We start from the raw sequence: 16585 nt of genomic DNA on the forward strand, positions 1-16585 counted from the left end.
CAGGCAGCAACCTCTGTTAACCAATATAAAGAACATACTTTTTGCCTTTTAAAAATTACTCGTGCATAGCCATTCTGTAATTCACATGCTGAGATCCCAAAAGAACCTGAAAAGGGGAGCAGATGGTTGTTAAAAAGAAAACACATCCAGCACAATAGGAACACACTGAGGAGCAGTAAGAGACAACTGTCAGGCAGGAAAGGAATATAAATAAGGAATATAAGTTATTCAAACTTTAAATAAAAAGCATGACTAACAACCTACTGCATCTCATTAGCCCCAGTTGTCTTTCCATAATCTCTCGTGGTGTGTTTTTTTCAATAGTGACTGCATGAGAGAAAGGATTGCAAAAGCATGTACTCTGCGAGAAAAAAAATAATGGCACACCTCCTCTGCATATTCAATATTAAGCAACAGATAAGCAAAACATTGGAAGTTTTAACATTTGTAACAGTTGAATAGTTATGCAGAAGTAGTAGTGCAGAAGTGCAAATAAGTAGCTAGGAGACATTTCAATTGCTCTTCACACAGAAGGAATATTCTAAAGAGTAAAAGTTTTCTCCACAAGTTTTCTTCTTAAGCAATATTTCCCCTCTCCAGATAAAGCCAGAGAGAATGTTTCAGTTCACATGCTCTAAATAGTTTCCTAAACTGCCTACAGTATGAAAGGTACAGAACGTTAACTCATTTTTCTTTGGTAGCTTCAATCTTGGCAACAAGTTTTTACGTAAGAGACAAGCAGGGTACAATTAGCATATACACTTATTGTGCTATAGTACAGGAGTATGAATGTTTGTAATACACTAAATCAGAAATAACAGGCTCATTGGAGGAAACAAGCCAATAATCCAGAGAATACCTACTAAGTTAAAAAAGAGCAGATGTTGAACAGCCACAGGAATACCACGCACCAGAATAGTAAGTGCTCTTTCTACAAGCACTTGGTACTGTCACAGCAGGATGGTCTTAACTGGCATAGGAAGATGGTAAAGACTTGGTCTTAAAATAGACTTGAAACAGAGGTGTGAAAATTACATAAATCCCATTCTTCAAAAGATTTCCTCCTTATTACTAAGTTATTTGAAGGATTGTTTTGCTGCCACTCACGTTTTTATTCCTCTAAATCTTGAGTCACAGAAGCGAAAGCCTCAGAAAACAACTGGAATGTATCAGTGAAACCTAATGCTCCAAAAATCAAAATGCAAACAAGTTCTGTGAGACCAGGTAATCTGGAGAAAAACGCTCAGAATAGGAGTTGGTAAATGTTTACATGTATGTTTACAGTGAAAGACAATTCCTCCTCAAGTGGGGCCTTTTTCACAGCATTTTACCAAGCTTTTTTGTTCCTGGTGAGTTATCCAAAATTAAGCACAGAATACAAAAGCTACCTTAAAGATGTTCAAATATTTTAATACTCATCTGAAGGGAAGTAAACATGAATTCTGTAATTAACATGTAGAAATAATCAAGGAAAGCTTCTCTAATACTATGTTTCCTCTTTTTCCGTCACTGTTCAAAGGACGCAACACTCAACACATGAAAATTAACAAGGAAAGAACCACTTAGCAATGAACCTAGGATCTTGATATGCATAACTTATGAAAGAAAAGGCAAAAGCCACAAACTTAAAAATATTTGCTCAAGATAGAGATTCTACAAACAAACAAACTTCATGTTTTCAAAGGAAAATATGGCAGGTGTCTTGAAGGTTATTTTTTCCCCTCCTAATCTGAAACTTTTAAATATTTAAATGTCTTCCAATTAAGTAATTTAAAATTCACTCTTGCACCAGAAATATACCTCAGTGACAACAAAAATCTGATCTATCTACTAATAATCACGTATAAAACCAGTGTAGCTACATTCAGTACACTTTATTTACACTGCTTAGTATTAGTGCTCTTAAAAATCCAAATTAAGTGGTTTCTGAGCATCATTAATCTTGACAATTTTTCTATTTTGAAGTTTGTAAAGCATACTGGATTTGCAAAGCAGTTTTATTTTTTTTAATAGAACATAAGCCATTTTATTTCTATTACACTTTGAGAGTAATGCTTCCACTATGCCATTAATCAATCAGCAAAAGAACAGCTCAAGAACTGGATGGTATTTACATGTATCTACCAGAACTGTAACTAATTGCTTATAGAAGCAGAGTGCTTTTTTCCCCTAGTTTTGGATAAGCCTGGACACAAGAGGCATTTCTTTTACTTGGCAGCAAAGAACAGAACAGCACAATACTGTACTCACATTGTAGAACATTTCAAGAGATTTGCAAGTTTTACATAGCCAATTTTACGATTGGGTTTTAGAAAGCTTTTTTTTTTTTTAAATTTAGTTTGAGTGATAAAGGATCTTGAGAAGTCTTGTACAAGTTTTTGTAATTCAAAAACTGTACAGCATTGTTAGAAAACAAAGACTATAGTAACAAACTATCCTATCTATTTTCATTGTTCAATCCAAGTGGCAAGTCAAGATTTACTGTACATAGATATATATTTTTTACATTTAGTTTTTAAAGTGTGAACTTTATGCTGAGTGTCCTCTTAAAAGCTAGCAGCACTAAATACTCTTTTGAACAGACCAGTTATGTTGCACCCTGAATAGCAGTACATCACTTTGCTGTCCATGATTTTTGACTCCCAGATTTGGCAAATGCCGATACGTCGAGACTTTTACCACTGTTGCATTGTTCATATAAAGTCTGAAAATGAATAAAAACACAAGTATTCAGGTAAACACATATAGACTCAATCTTTGTAAGAAATGTTACCACTTGAAATAACTTCTCAGTTGAAATATTAATATTACTAACTGCACTAAGGCTTGCTCAGAAATCAGCGAATAAAGATGCATTTAAGATCAATAGCTTAGTCATGGCAGCTGTAAAGCAATAGTGCCTGAAAGAAAATTCATACTGACTTAGTGAGAAAAAGTAGGATTTCACAAGTTTGAAGAGAACTAATTACCAAGATTTAAATCCACGTTTACTCCATTAACTGCCTCTGAAGCAGAAACACCAGCATAGAAAGAGAGATACTTATACAAAGCTTGCTTACACTGAGTATACAAGGAAGGAAACTTCGTGTGAGGAAATCAGAAAAAATAGTGGCCACAAACATAGCCACATCACAATATTGTTAAAAGGATAATCTTTTCTTCACACAAAAGTTTCAGGTTACCATTCTGAACCATGAATGGAAGAACCATCTACAGTGATAACTGATCCAACTTCAATAAGGAATATGGGTCATTTTTGTATTTAATTATTTTGGGGCCAGTTATTGCTGCTACAGAAAAGTCTAACAAAACAACAGAAGCACTGTCCACCAAAAAATCCTTATGGTGCCAGAAGTAGGAATACCCACAGACTTGAATAGACTCCTCACCATGCCTGTCTTCTCTTAGAAAGAGAGATCATGAAAGTCAGGGCTCTGTTTGTCAATATCTTTAACATAGTAACAAGGAATTAGCTAGGACAAGTGGAAGAGGCAGTTTCTAACTTCAGTCAGCCTGAAAGAAAAGCAGCCGAGTAAAGGCTGTTTTGGAGGAGACGCAAAGGCCAGTCAGGATGGTGGGTATTGGAAATGAAGATATACAAAATACAGATATACTGGGAGCTGAATGAAAAGAAACAGGGCAAGAATAAACCAAGATAACCACCTTTTGAATCTTCCAATTCAAGAGTAAGTAGAGATCACAACACACCCACAAACAAAAGCACGACAATATGCTATGTTTTTGCAGCAGTGGGTAAAGCTCCAATACATGCATCCCTTCGTCTTTCATTACCAAACATTTTACTTTACTGCATGAACGTGTGCTAAGATAGACATAGGGAAAGCCAATTTACTTACTCTAGCAGCTCTGGAAATAGAGTTGGGAGAATTTAAGCCAACAAGTTGGCCAAGGATACGCTTTACTTCCTCTGTTGCTCCTTTTGCATTTGCAACACCTACAGTTAATTTAAAATGATTAGAGCTATATACAATTGTGTATAATCACCAAGAAGTCTGTAAGACACAGACAAAAGGTCAGTTTTGAAAATAATGGTTTAAAAATTAAAAATTATAAGTTTAAGTGAAGTCTTACATATAACGTATATGGGTTCCAAACAAAACCACCTACTGCAGTACCAGCAAATGTCTATGTACAAAAAAAGGCTTTTGATTCTTAAACATAATTTTAAGTGTTTTTTAAGAAATATATTTTAAAAATAGACATACCTGTTTGACATTGGGTTTGAATTTGAACATAGGGATGTATCAACAACTCTGAAACGGATATTCTTTGTTTAGGATTTCTTACTAAACAGCGCTGCAAATGAAAAAAAAGAATATTTTACTGTTTTACCCTAGCAACAACATTGGAAGGTGTTGTTGGCTCTCGAGTTTACATCTCTTTACTTTCAAAAACTCAAAATGATATTGGAATTTGAAAGTTGGGGATAAATGCTTCTGGATTTCACTTCGTTCCCTCCTGAGCAGCACAATTAAGGGTTTTACGTAAAATAAGTGAAGTCTCAAATGCAGGCAAATATTCAGGATAAGAGAAGGGGGTGAAGGGTACGAAAGCTACTTAATTTAGTTTGGGTGGCTCAAAGGAGTTAAGCCAGACTGCTTTAAACATTTACTTATTTGCTACTGAGCTGAAAATAGACTTCTACTACAGAAACCATGAAATAGCTACTTTCAGTTTTTTGGAATAAGGCCTGTTACTATTAGCAGCAATTAACATTATTTGTTAAACAAGCTCCTCAAGTACAATTCATTTATTCAATTTAAGAAAATATGCTTTAAATAAAGAAGTTGCCATTGTTTGAATCAAAATTAATCTCCAGGAACAATTACCTTTAGCACATCTTGAAGATCTTTCTCAGCAATATCTGGGAATTCTATTTCATAATGAGGATCAACAATAGCATACAGTTTTTTACGTGTATTTGTTATATGTTGAAATGGAGTCCTTCCATATGTCATACAATATAAAATGCATCCCAATGACCACACATCACTTTTTGGACTTATCTAAAAAGTAAAAAAAAAGATTTTTTCACTTAGGAAATGGTAACTGTACAGTTCACTCAGTTTAGCTCTTTTACACTGGATAATATGATTGACAGTGCACTGTTACCTATTAATAGTGTACTGTAATGTGACTTTCAGTAATTGTCAATAAGAAAGCTTTTTTTTTTTTTTTTTTTTAAGTTATGTTTGAAAAAGTCAACTTTAGTAACTTAAAAGCCCTTAAGCTGAATAGCAGTATTCTGATTTTGGATATATTCATAAATCCAAATAGAATATACTAAATTCAGCTCGAAAGCCAATAAGGCATCATAGGTATGCTTGTGCCTAAAGTGGGAAACTACAGTCCAGCTCTTCTAAGCTTTAAGGATTCATGATCCAAATTCCAACCACCACATTTGGGCTGCTCTTTAAAGAGGACTTCCCACTCCTCTTACTGAAGTGCTTTAAAAAAAAAAAAAAAAGTTGGAGGGTAGGGGGAAGTGGAGGGATGTGGAAGAGACAGATTGCATTGACTTAGCAGCATGATGGTTGGATTTTTGCTGAAATTAGTTAAGAGCTAGAACAAGGCTGTACTTCATTTACAGATTTTAAAAAATTTAAAAGGTAGAAGTTTTAAAGGCAAGAGGTGTAATCTTTTAATAAAGGAATAATTTATAAATCTCAATTTATAAAACATTGTCCTGTATCTCACAGGATTCAAGATACAACCATGACACAGACATTATCCCAACCTTTCATTTAAGCAAACACGAAGAGCATTTTACAGCATAAATTTTTTCTTACTTCCATTGGAAGATTTCTAAGCCAGATCTACTTATGTAGAATACTAAAATATAGCTGTAAAGAATAAAGAGCTCCATCAATTTTTGGAACAGACAAAACAGATGGCTATGAGCAGCACAACAGGCAATCAAGAAAACGGCTAGGGAATGATTCCTTCAGTTGAATCTATGGAAGATCCTGATTATAAAAGTATCAGATGAAATACTGAAATCTTGAACTATGGCACACGTCTTTTCAGGAACACAGTGCTCATGTTAACCTTCTGACACAAGTTAGTGTCAGATATGGAGTATCCTGTGGTTTATCTCAAACAGCAGCAAAAAGAAACAGAGACAAGTGATTCTCCGCATCAGAAAATTTTGGCTTGGAAAGCAGGAAATGGAAAGAAGCCTCAGGAATTTTTCATTTTAAATACCATCAGTAATCTTCACTAAAGAAAGCAATCAATAAATTAGAAACCCAAACCTCAGAACACACAGTGACATACTCCACAAAGTCCGATACAGATCTATTATCACCACTGAATATCATTCATACTCATAGCACAGGAAGATTGCTTTATACCATTCCTTATGGATTGAGACAGTTGTTTATTATTGGTTTACATTTAATACTTCCTACTGTTTTCTGTCAGCTATTTCAACTCCCTCAAGTCCGTGCACCTGTCTTACTTTCAATTTAATTCAATTCAGCACTTCCCTAAACACTCTCTGCAGAAAACAGAGTACTTAGCCTTCAAACTGCCCACCACCACTGTGGCATTGTGGATTTTTGTTCTATTTCAGCAGAAGATTTTGAAAAAAAACTAAACTTTCAATTATATGTCAGAATTACATAGTATGCAAGACAGTAGGAGGAAAAAAAAAAAGTCACGTTACCTTAGATTGCGATTTCCCGTTTTCTCCATAGGAAGAAGACATATCTTGTATTGCTTCAGGTGGCATATAATTCATTGTGCCAACCTAGTAAAAATATTCAATGAGGCATGTTCTTAATAAGTAAGACTTTTTTTTTTTGTCTCAAAGTACAGAAAAGCATATAGGAAATCAGTACAGTACTCATTCAAGTTGTGAGATTAACATAATGAACAAGTACTACAACATTTTACTGAAAGCGGTACATCAATTTTCCAGAATTGTCACCTGTGAATCTTTAACGATGCTTGTCACATCTGGCTGCATTTGGTTTGCAATGCCAAAGTCAATCAGTTTTAACATTCCGTCAACTATCAGAAAGTTTGCTGGTTTAAGATCACTGTGAACAATGCCTGTAAAACAGTTTCAAGTCAATCAAGTTGTTACTGAAGTATGTTCTTTGTTCAGTTACCTGACTATTGTACAGAGAGAACACACAGATCAATTGTTTGGTGATAACTAAATTATTCTTTGCAGATTTCATTTAAAGTTTCTTTTTTTTCCCCCTAATCAGCATTTAGACTCACATAATAAGCTCATAATTGGAAGTACTAAAATCTTCAGTAACCCTGAAATATCTCCATGAATCTCAAGTTGAATAGTTTCTCTCAAAGGATAGGCCATTTAGGGGATATAGACCTATGCTGTAGGTGCATAGACATTCACTTAAAACAGAGTCAACATTTAGCTTCAGATTCCCAAGTGTTCCTTTTGCTATGGCACAGGCAGTAGCTCTTCAGTAGCCTTCATTTATACTACAAGGAAGTAAAACAAGTACAGAGTACTATTTCAATATTAATAGGTATAGTACAGTTGTAATAACAGAAAATTAGGAAATTAAACAAGATGTGGCTAAAAAGCAGGGAAACTAAAAATTTTAAAAGCCAAAACCAGGAAGTAAAAGTTCACATCAGTTCTACAACCTGTATGTAATCTAAAAAATAAGACAGGAAAAAAACAAACTAATAAAATATTTCTGTAGTTTGCTGTTGCTGTTCAGGAATGCCATCATATCACAGCTGTTCTGCTGATATTACTTCTTCAGTTTACTTTTAAATAATTAGCTAAGCTGGTACTTGGAAAAAAGAGTGCCGGGAAGAGAAAGATAGAAATAGCTTAGTTTAATACTTTTCTGCTTCCTTGATCTAGCAAAAGGTACCATTCACTGAGGATTACCTCCATTGATGTCTTAAATGCACTCTGCTTGCTTTATAAACTATGAGTTCTGGTCATTCTTACTTCATATAATCAACTAATTATTCTTTATTTTTTCAATCTTCACCATGTTACACAGAAATAGAATACGGATACATGCATTTCAGTTATGGGGGTAAGGATGAAAGGAAGTCTCATGAAATACAAGGAGTGAAAAAGTTGAATTAAGTAAAGACAACAGATCTGTGCAGAAGCAAAGTAGTCAAAATTTCTTTAGAGAGTAAAAGTGGTTTTAATGAGAATTTTATGGAGAACTAGAAGTTCCAGGAGTCTACAGTGTAGTTCATTACAGGAATCATTTTTTAGCTGTTGCAAGGAAATAGAAAATGTTACAGAACAGTGATACTTGTTGATCCCTTTGAGTCAAAAGAGAGTCAACTTCAATAAAGATATGCTCACTTTGGTTTCATTGTCACAATACAGTAAATACCACCTTCAAAGATCACTAGGCTTACATCCAAATTGAAAACACTATCACCTCCAAAATTCAAAACACCATGTCTGTCTTATAACCTATACAAATACCTAGAATTATTTAAGAGTACCGTGTTCGTGGATTGTGTGAACAGCTTCCAACATATTTTTCCAATAGCTCTTCCGTTCCAATGGATCAATATTCTTTTTCTTTTTCAGCCAGCTATTGAGATCAATGTTTCCACACTCCATTACCATGTAGATATGCTGATCAGTAATTTCACTAAAACAAAATAAATGTTAAAATTCAAGGCAGCTTTATTAAATCAATACTGCATGATATGAATAGTAAGTTCACTCACTAGCTATAGAGACGGATTATCTTATCACTATGCTCTTGCAGTTTACTCAAATGAGCAATTTCATTCTTATAGCTTTCAACAGTCTGCTGATCAGCTTCTTCTAGATTCACATACTTGACTGCATACAGCTGCTTCTTTTCATTCAGTACTTGAAACACCTGAAAAAACAGTTAATTCCATCTTAAGAACAATTTATTTCATGATCCTCCATTTCACCACAGCCAGAGTTTAAAAGGAAAGACATACCTTTTAAAAAGGAAGAAGCACAGTAAATGTACAGAAGTTCCTGTTTGCTGAAATTAAGGTTTTATCAAAATTCATTGGTTACAACAGAAACAGGCGGGAGAAGAGGAGGCTCAGAGGGAATCTCAATGTTTATAAATATCTGAAAGAAGGATGCTGAGAGAATGGAATCAGGCTCTTTTTGGTGGTACCCAGGTACAGGAAAAGAGGCAACAGGCACAAACTGGAACACAGGAGGTTCCCTCTCTACATCAGGAAGCATTTATTTACTGTACAAGTGACAGAGCACTGGCACAGGTTGCCCAGGAAGATTGTGTAGTCTGCTCCTTGGAGATTTTCAGAAGCCACATGGACACAGTCCCGGGCACTCTGCATGAGTAGGGGTTGAACAGATGATATCCAGAGATCCCTAACAATCTCAGCTTATTTTGGACAATTCTGTGATACCGGGAATTTTAAGACTCTTCATCTTAAAGAAGATCTTCAGGAACATAAAACAGTCTAACAGTAACTTAAGGCCTATGTAGAAAGCAAAACAAGAAAGTGGGCTGCCACCATCATTTACTAATCTAAGAGAAGATAGTTGAATGATTGCTTTCTTATTTCTGTAGCTTCTATTTTCTAAGCAAATGCATTCAGTATACTTGTTTACTGTTTTCTTTGTATCAACACACATGGCTTTTTTCACCCACTGTTTTGACTTTCTCTCTCCACTGAAATCAATACTTGTTTAACATTCTGAAAAAGCAATGCCATAGAATATAATTCAGGGAATTCTGAACTATGAAAAATAACACTGTAACAAATCTCACCTGTGTGCTATTATTTGCATCCATGAGAGAAAGTGTAAGCTTGGCCCTGTAATTTTTTTTTTTCAGGTTTTTTTTTTTCAGGTCAGTCAAACAGTATTAGATAACCACAGTATACATATTTATAATAAATACCACTGTGTAAATGAATTACTACATCTGAAAGGCTAATACAGCATCTTACCTTGCTTGAGCCTCCACTACCTATTTGCTTTAATATTGTATAAACTCTTCCTTTAATAGCAATGCATTCATTTGAAGGTATAGAAGCTGAAACCTGTGTACACACAGAAAAAATAAATGAAAGTAACTACTGGTACCTATGCATCAGAACTTGGAGGAGCTCTATTTCTACTAACATTATTTAAGTTGTATTGATCTTCCTGAACAAGGCAAAGCATACAAAAGAAACCTCAAATATGTTCGTCTACTAAAAGATGAAGATCCCCACAGCATAACTTGTATAACGATCATCACAAGCTTACTAAGCAGCACCATTTCATAAGCTTGTCCATCAACACATTGAACACAGGCCTTGAAAAAGCCTCACAAAACTTTGTAGAGACTGCAGAATAGAGGTCATATCACTTCCTGTGCTCCTAAAAATAAATGCAATTACTTACGCTCGGTTGAGTAATTCCAACAAAATTTACTATTTAGACCACCACAGTTGCATAACTATTCTATTTTGTTTCACATTTTTATTTCAAATCATTCAACCTAACCAGGATTACGTGTGTACAGAAATACACACAGTGAAAATACATTCAATATCAGTTCTCCACTGCTATTTACAGAAAAGTAGAGCCTAAACACTGCCTTAAAGTCTCACATAATTCAAATTAGTGAATAGATTTAATCAGAATAAAATGCTTTTTCTGTAAATAACTAAGTGACTATGCTTTCCCTTACTTATTCCAGAAATATGAGTAACAACTTCAAATTAAAAATACATGTAATACACACAATTCCCCTAAAGAAGTCTCTAATGAAAACATGCTAAAAACGGTAGAAGACAGCTTAAAATTGTTACCTGCAAGCCCATTTGATTTTGAAACGTAGTTGCTGGAGTATGTGGTAGAAAATATGGGAGCTGATTGTAGGGAGTAGAAATTTGATATCCTGGTGAAAAGTTGTTCCTTACAATTGGTGTTCTGAAACTAAAGGATATCATTGTTAATAATATCTGCATTTAGTTAGACTTCTTTTTAAATGAAGTTTTCTAAGATAAAATCTTCATTCCTTTTTGAAAGTTAATCCCCATCAGCAATCGTTCAAATCCCTGCTGTATTTAACAATTAGCATTAAGATCTTTTCCACTTTGACTTAGAAGTCCTTAGATCTACAGAATAACTATAACAGAGAAAATATTTCTTTGAAACAGTAGCAAACTAACCTCCCTTCTTCAGACACCAGCTGGCACTCATAAGGTGGAAAGTGAAAGCACCATAAAAATAGAAGAGCAGCCCATAAGACAAGGCAAGCTACAGTTATTCCTAAACTTACTATTCTTTGTTCAAAACATTTATGAATAAAATGTGTTTGTTTTTTTTACTGAAAGTGAACATATTGAGACAAAGCTTCAATATAAACACGAGAATTCTTGAGAATGTCAGCTATGCTGCATCTGAGCAGAAAGTAGAACATATATTTAAGTAAACTAAAGATTCCAGTAAATCCTTTATATCTTATGATTTGTCCCCTTGATATGTCTACCACATATTTTACATTAACAAACACATTTTCCCCCTTGTTGTTTCATTCATTAACGGCACAGGATGAATCATGACTTACAAATATGTATTTAAAGAAAAACTTGAGCATTACACAGTTGGTACCAGGTTGGTACCAGTCTGCTTGAACCTTGCATTGAATGAAAAGCTATTAGTTTCTCAAACTCTATCAGGTTCTTGCAATATTAATTTAGTGATTCAGAAATGTAAGTCATTCCATTTTTTAATTAACCTGGGCTAAAACACCACTAGCAATAATCTGAGTGTTTAGTCTGCAAATATCAGAACTGGAAAACAATTTTATACACTTAGTACTCATTCTATTGAGAGTAAAGTGACAAACTTTATTTTTCAATCCTTCAATATAGTCAAAGCACAACTCTCACTGATCACATAGTTCCTCAACAATTACACACACTTCCAAACCACTTTTTTTTTTTGTTTTTAAATTAACCTATACCATGAGATGACACGCTTCACTCACTACAAACATTCCAACTCAACATAAAGCATCAGAAGCAGTCAGGAATCTTTTTGCTATCTGAACAGAAGAACTTAAAATTAAAATCCCTGTTAAAAATCACTGAAGTAGTTGCAGAGACCAAGTGCTGCCTATGACTGTGCAATTAAATGACATGGCTTACCACTCCATATAATCAGCACATGTAGAGCTTGGTGTTCCACAAACATACAATAGCTCATTTTTCTTTGAGACATCTGGTGGTGATAGCCTTCTTGAAATGGGATGACCAGATTGCTCAAGACTTGACCGCTTTCCCTAAAGAAAGTAAATGTATTATTCCACACAAGAAGCCACCACTAAGAAATCATTTTACACAATATGTGAAAGTAGCTTCAGGTAGCAAACCATCACATATTCCTGTTACTTCACCTCTCTATAGCAGTTTTGCTGCATCGCTTCTTGACTTGGCCATTTTTTTCTGGAGTTAACACAGTTCAGTTTTATCTGATCAAATTGCTTTCTATAGCTTTCAGCAGAACTGGATTGCTGCTGCTGACTTTCCATGCTCCTTGGCTCTGGTATCTTCAGCTCTTGATACTGGAGTTTATTTTCTGTATAAATCAGAAAATTAAAAATACTTAATATTCAGTACTTGAAACAGTTTCTGGTAATTTACCTCAATTCCTAGATACTTTTTCCCCTCATTTTCTACATCAGAATAAATGAGAATCATTGATTTACTGGACTCTGACATCTTTTACACAGTGTTACTCACAAGGCATTAGTGTAATCTTCAGGGTTAATATTCAGCTCGGTGTAGTAACATGGCAACTTCCTTAAAAAACTTAGAGTATTACTATAATAGTAACACAAATGCTCTGCATGTGGGCAAAGAAAATATTTGTAAAACCATATTCATCAGTCACACCATAACACCCAGGGACACCCTGAGCAGGTTTATAAAGCATTTAGGATAAGCTTGCTGCAATACTTCACATCAGAAGTCTGTTGCCTGTAGCAACAGGCAATCTATAATCCAGTGTAATTACTGAAGCCAAAGGCATAAAGCAACAAGGTTGCTCAGTCACATGGTTCCTTTTTCAGAGTTAACAGGACAAACTGCAGCAGAGTAGGCTGCAAACAGCATAGCTTGGGTGTTCCTCCAACTGCTTGTGCAGATTCATGCAAGTAGAAATATATGCTAAACAGAAGTTGGATGCAATTTTAAAAGACCAAAAAAACACAAACAAACAAACCACAGTACTTCCTTTGGAAGCTTAAATAAAACACAAACGGGCAAAATATGACCTGAAACCCAAACTGTTCACATGCAAACTAATGGGTAAGGTTTGGAGGTGTGGATAGTTTTGGTTTGTGTTCTTTTATTTAAGTTAGTTGGAGGAAAGGGGCTGAAGTTGAAAAATTGTTCAACTTAAGTTTTCCTCTTTCTTACTACAAGTAGCTAGTTATATGCATAATCCTAAATCCAACCATTGTAGGATTACACTACATTAGACTTTTTCCACTTACTTTTGTCAGTCATTATTAGCATCCTTCCAAGCTTTACCATCCTAAAATACTTGATACAAGTCTGAGTTTTTTCTGGATTGTTATAAACACTTTAAGAGGCTTTTTCTCATGCTTCTTGTTCTATGTTGTGAGGTAAATCAGGGAATGGTCAGACCCCATACATTAGGTAGATATTTAATTAGCACATAAGTTATTCCTAGAATACTCTCAAAATACATCTGCTTCTTAAGTTAGAAATTTTTCTAAATAAATGCATTAAGTATTTTCAGTAAAAATCTAAGCCATTCAAATGATATAAAACTTAGTTTTCTTCAAAATGAGTTTAAAAATTAAATAAAAGCATAACTGTGCTATCACTGCAGATAATCAAGGAACACAGAACAGTGAAATGTAGAAGCATTACGTTACTTAGAGCAAGCACATTTATGTTGAGAATGTAACAGTGCATTTGTTTGTGAAGTCTTTAGAGGCTCATTAAATCTCAATGTCACTTATTTAGTACAATTGCCATTCACACGAACCAAGGACTCCAGAAGTATAAGTCAGATTTAACTGAGCACATGGAAAGAAAAGACATTAAGCGGGTTTTTTTTTTTTTCCCCAGTGTCCTAAAGGAGTGTAAACAACTTGTCATTTAACAAATTGTCATTTTCATACTTTTGAGAACCCTCTTAAAAAAACAACCATAGACAACAGAGAAAGTTCTGTATTCTCCAATTTGTCCAAAGACTAAAATGAATGGTGTGATAAAACTCAGGTCAGAAAGACACTATTAAAAGCTAAGAAATGTCCAAAGTTACCTCCAAATGTCAAATCTATTAAGATGCATGAGGCACTGAACTTGACCAAATACAACAGAATACAAGTGTAACCTAACAGGTGGAACCAAGAGGAAGGCAAGAGAAATCTGACCAAAACAGAAGTGAGTGTTGCATGTCTGAATTAATCTTAATAGGGAATTTCTCACATATAAAGAGCAGCAGAAAAAATACCTACTTCCTCATACTAACATATAAAGAGGAGAGAAAGAAGGGAATGCCAAATACAATGGATGATGTGGATGTGTTAGATCCACCGAGAACCGAGAGAGCTCTGGAGTTTATCTTCCCTCAGAACAGAAGACACAATTGCAGTGATCTTTTAAAGCTTACTTCAGACAAAGCATCTTAAAATAAATTTTAACACAAGAAATTAGAGCTATGGCATTCACATGGCAAACTACAACATATACAAGGAAAGCAAAGTAGTATAATTTGAGTGCCAAAATAAAGCCTAAACAGACAACACTCCATGAACATTCTAATCCACAGTTGGAATTGCTGTCAGTCAGCATACACTTCTCCTGTATAAACTATCACTTCTGCTGACAGCATTTTTCCATGCTCAGGCTGGCAAGTCTTAATTTGAAACCCTATATTGATGCTGTTTCAATACCTATTTACATTATTTTTATCATAAAATTAGGTATATAGAGTTAGCACTACATATTTGATTGGGCATTTTATCTCAAACCCAGTCACCCACACGCAGGATGGACACCTTTGACTTCTGAACAGTTATTGAAGTTTTTTCAGCACTTCCACAAGCACCATTCAAAAACACACATTTTAATTGCTCTCAAACTCCAAGCAGATCCTTTTCTCCACTTTTGAAGAATGTTTTCTTTAGCAGTGTCCATGCTTAAAACACAGAACAGCAATTTTTCAATATTTATTCTATTTCAACATCCTAGAACATTACATTAATAAGTTACCTTCTCTTTTCATCACAAGACTTGTATCTATTTTGTTTTTCAGAGTGACAGTTGAATTGGTAGCCATGTCTAAGCTGTTCTCATCCAACACCTGTAGCTGCACAGAATTTTTTTCTTGTAATAACTAAGAAAACAAAAAGCATGTTAAAAAGTAAAATGGTTCCTAAGCATAGTGCCCAAAAGACATTTCCATCTGATAAAAAATGACCAGCATACCATAGAACAAATAAATTTCAGAAAACAGTAGAGGATACACAAAGATTACTGATTCTGCTTTTAAATCCATTAATACACTCAATTGCCATCACACAATTTGTTTAACAAAGACCTAAATGCTTTCTTTCTGGAAGGACAAAACAAAAATGCAAAACGCAGCTCAAAATTCTACTCCATCAAAAGCCATGATTTATAGCTCCATAAATCACTTAACAGACATCACTGAATTAACATCATGGAAATAGAATACTTCCCAAGATAAAACTCCTGACTACAGCTGAAAGAGTCCTGTAATCAAGATGCAATCTCATTTCCTATTTATAAATAATAGGATGGATTTTTAAATCTTCCTCACCCTGTGCTTTCTCCCATCAGATTTACAGAGAGCTTTTTCTTAACACCTGATTACACATAATACTATTCAATTCTGAAAAGTACAATGAATGTTGCTGTTCGCAACTGATTGCTTAACAGAAAAATCCTACCGTATTACTTAATCAGACTTGAAGTGTTATCATTTTTTCTAACAACATCAGACATCCAGCTAGAGTTCATTCTGTCTATCTGAAAAATATTTATATTACCTTTGAGTTTGCCAGGTCACATGAATCATTCTCACTAGGTTTTGGTTCAGAGAGCGGAAAAGGTGGAATCAAGGCTGTACATTTGGAGCTAGATGTTTGCCTATTGAAATAATACTGTTAATTGTATAACATGCAAACATAACAATTGTATCTCGTGAGGCAGATGAAGACAGTTGTGTGAAGTTCAAAAACCATAGGAAAATGGGTCCATTGATAGCCAAGTGAGAAACAATACAGAAGTCTTGCCACTATAATCTCATGAAGTGACATGACCAATTGGTTGTCTTTTACTGCAAACGGTAATAAGTACAGCTAGCAAACAATAGGCTTCAAAGTAAATTTCAAGCTCTGGGACACACATAACAACATGGTGTTTAAGTTGGCAGATCCTTCTGCTGCTGAGCAGTTACATTAAAATGAGCACAATCACTTCCATAACAGAACAACTAACATATGCATCAGTAAATCTCCATTGTTATGAAAAATTATAACAGTATGGCTATGAAAAGGTTTTAAAAATATTTTGGAAAATAAGAATT

General features: G+C 34.6%; 1 protein-coding gene across 3 annotated transcripts in view; it reads right to left on the bottom strand.

Annotated features, from left to right (window-relative positions):
* Positions 1-1385: 1385 nt before the first annotated feature.
* Positions 1386-16585, bottom strand: part of TTK (TTK protein kinase) — a 32588-nt gene continuing 17388 nt past the window's right edge. For all 3 annotated transcript variants that reach the window (XM_010707699.4, XM_085217739.1, XM_010707700.4), the window contains exons 10-23: positions 16047-16146; positions 15247-15370; positions 12393-12574; positions 12145-12278; positions 10801-10927; positions 9952-10044; positions 8716-8873; positions 8485-8636; positions 6953-7077; positions 6689-6772; positions 4851-5027; positions 4227-4317; positions 3858-3955; positions 1386-2704 (exon numbers count right to left, since the gene is read on the bottom strand). In XM_010707699.4, the coding sequence (XP_010706001.2) occupies positions 2615-2704; positions 3858-3955; positions 4227-4317; positions 4851-5027; positions 6689-6772; positions 6953-7077; positions 8485-8636; positions 8716-8873; positions 9952-10044; positions 10801-10927; positions 12145-12278; positions 12393-12574; positions 15247-15370; positions 16047-16146 (1735 nt within the window). In that variant the 3' untranslated portion in view covers positions 1386-2614. The remainder of the gene's footprint in view (positions 2705-3857; positions 3956-4226; positions 4318-4850; positions 5028-6688; positions 6773-6952; positions 7078-8484; positions 8637-8715; positions 8874-9951; positions 10045-10800; positions 10928-12144; positions 12279-12392; positions 12575-15246; positions 15371-16046; positions 16147-16585) is intronic.

Source organism: Meleagris gallopavo, chromosome 2 (genome assembly GCF_905368555.1).
Source record: "Meleagris gallopavo chromosome 2, MGAL_WU_HG_1.1, whole genome shotgun sequence".
Taxonomy (NCBI): Eukaryota; Metazoa; Chordata; class Aves; order Galliformes; family Phasianidae; genus Meleagris; species Meleagris gallopavo.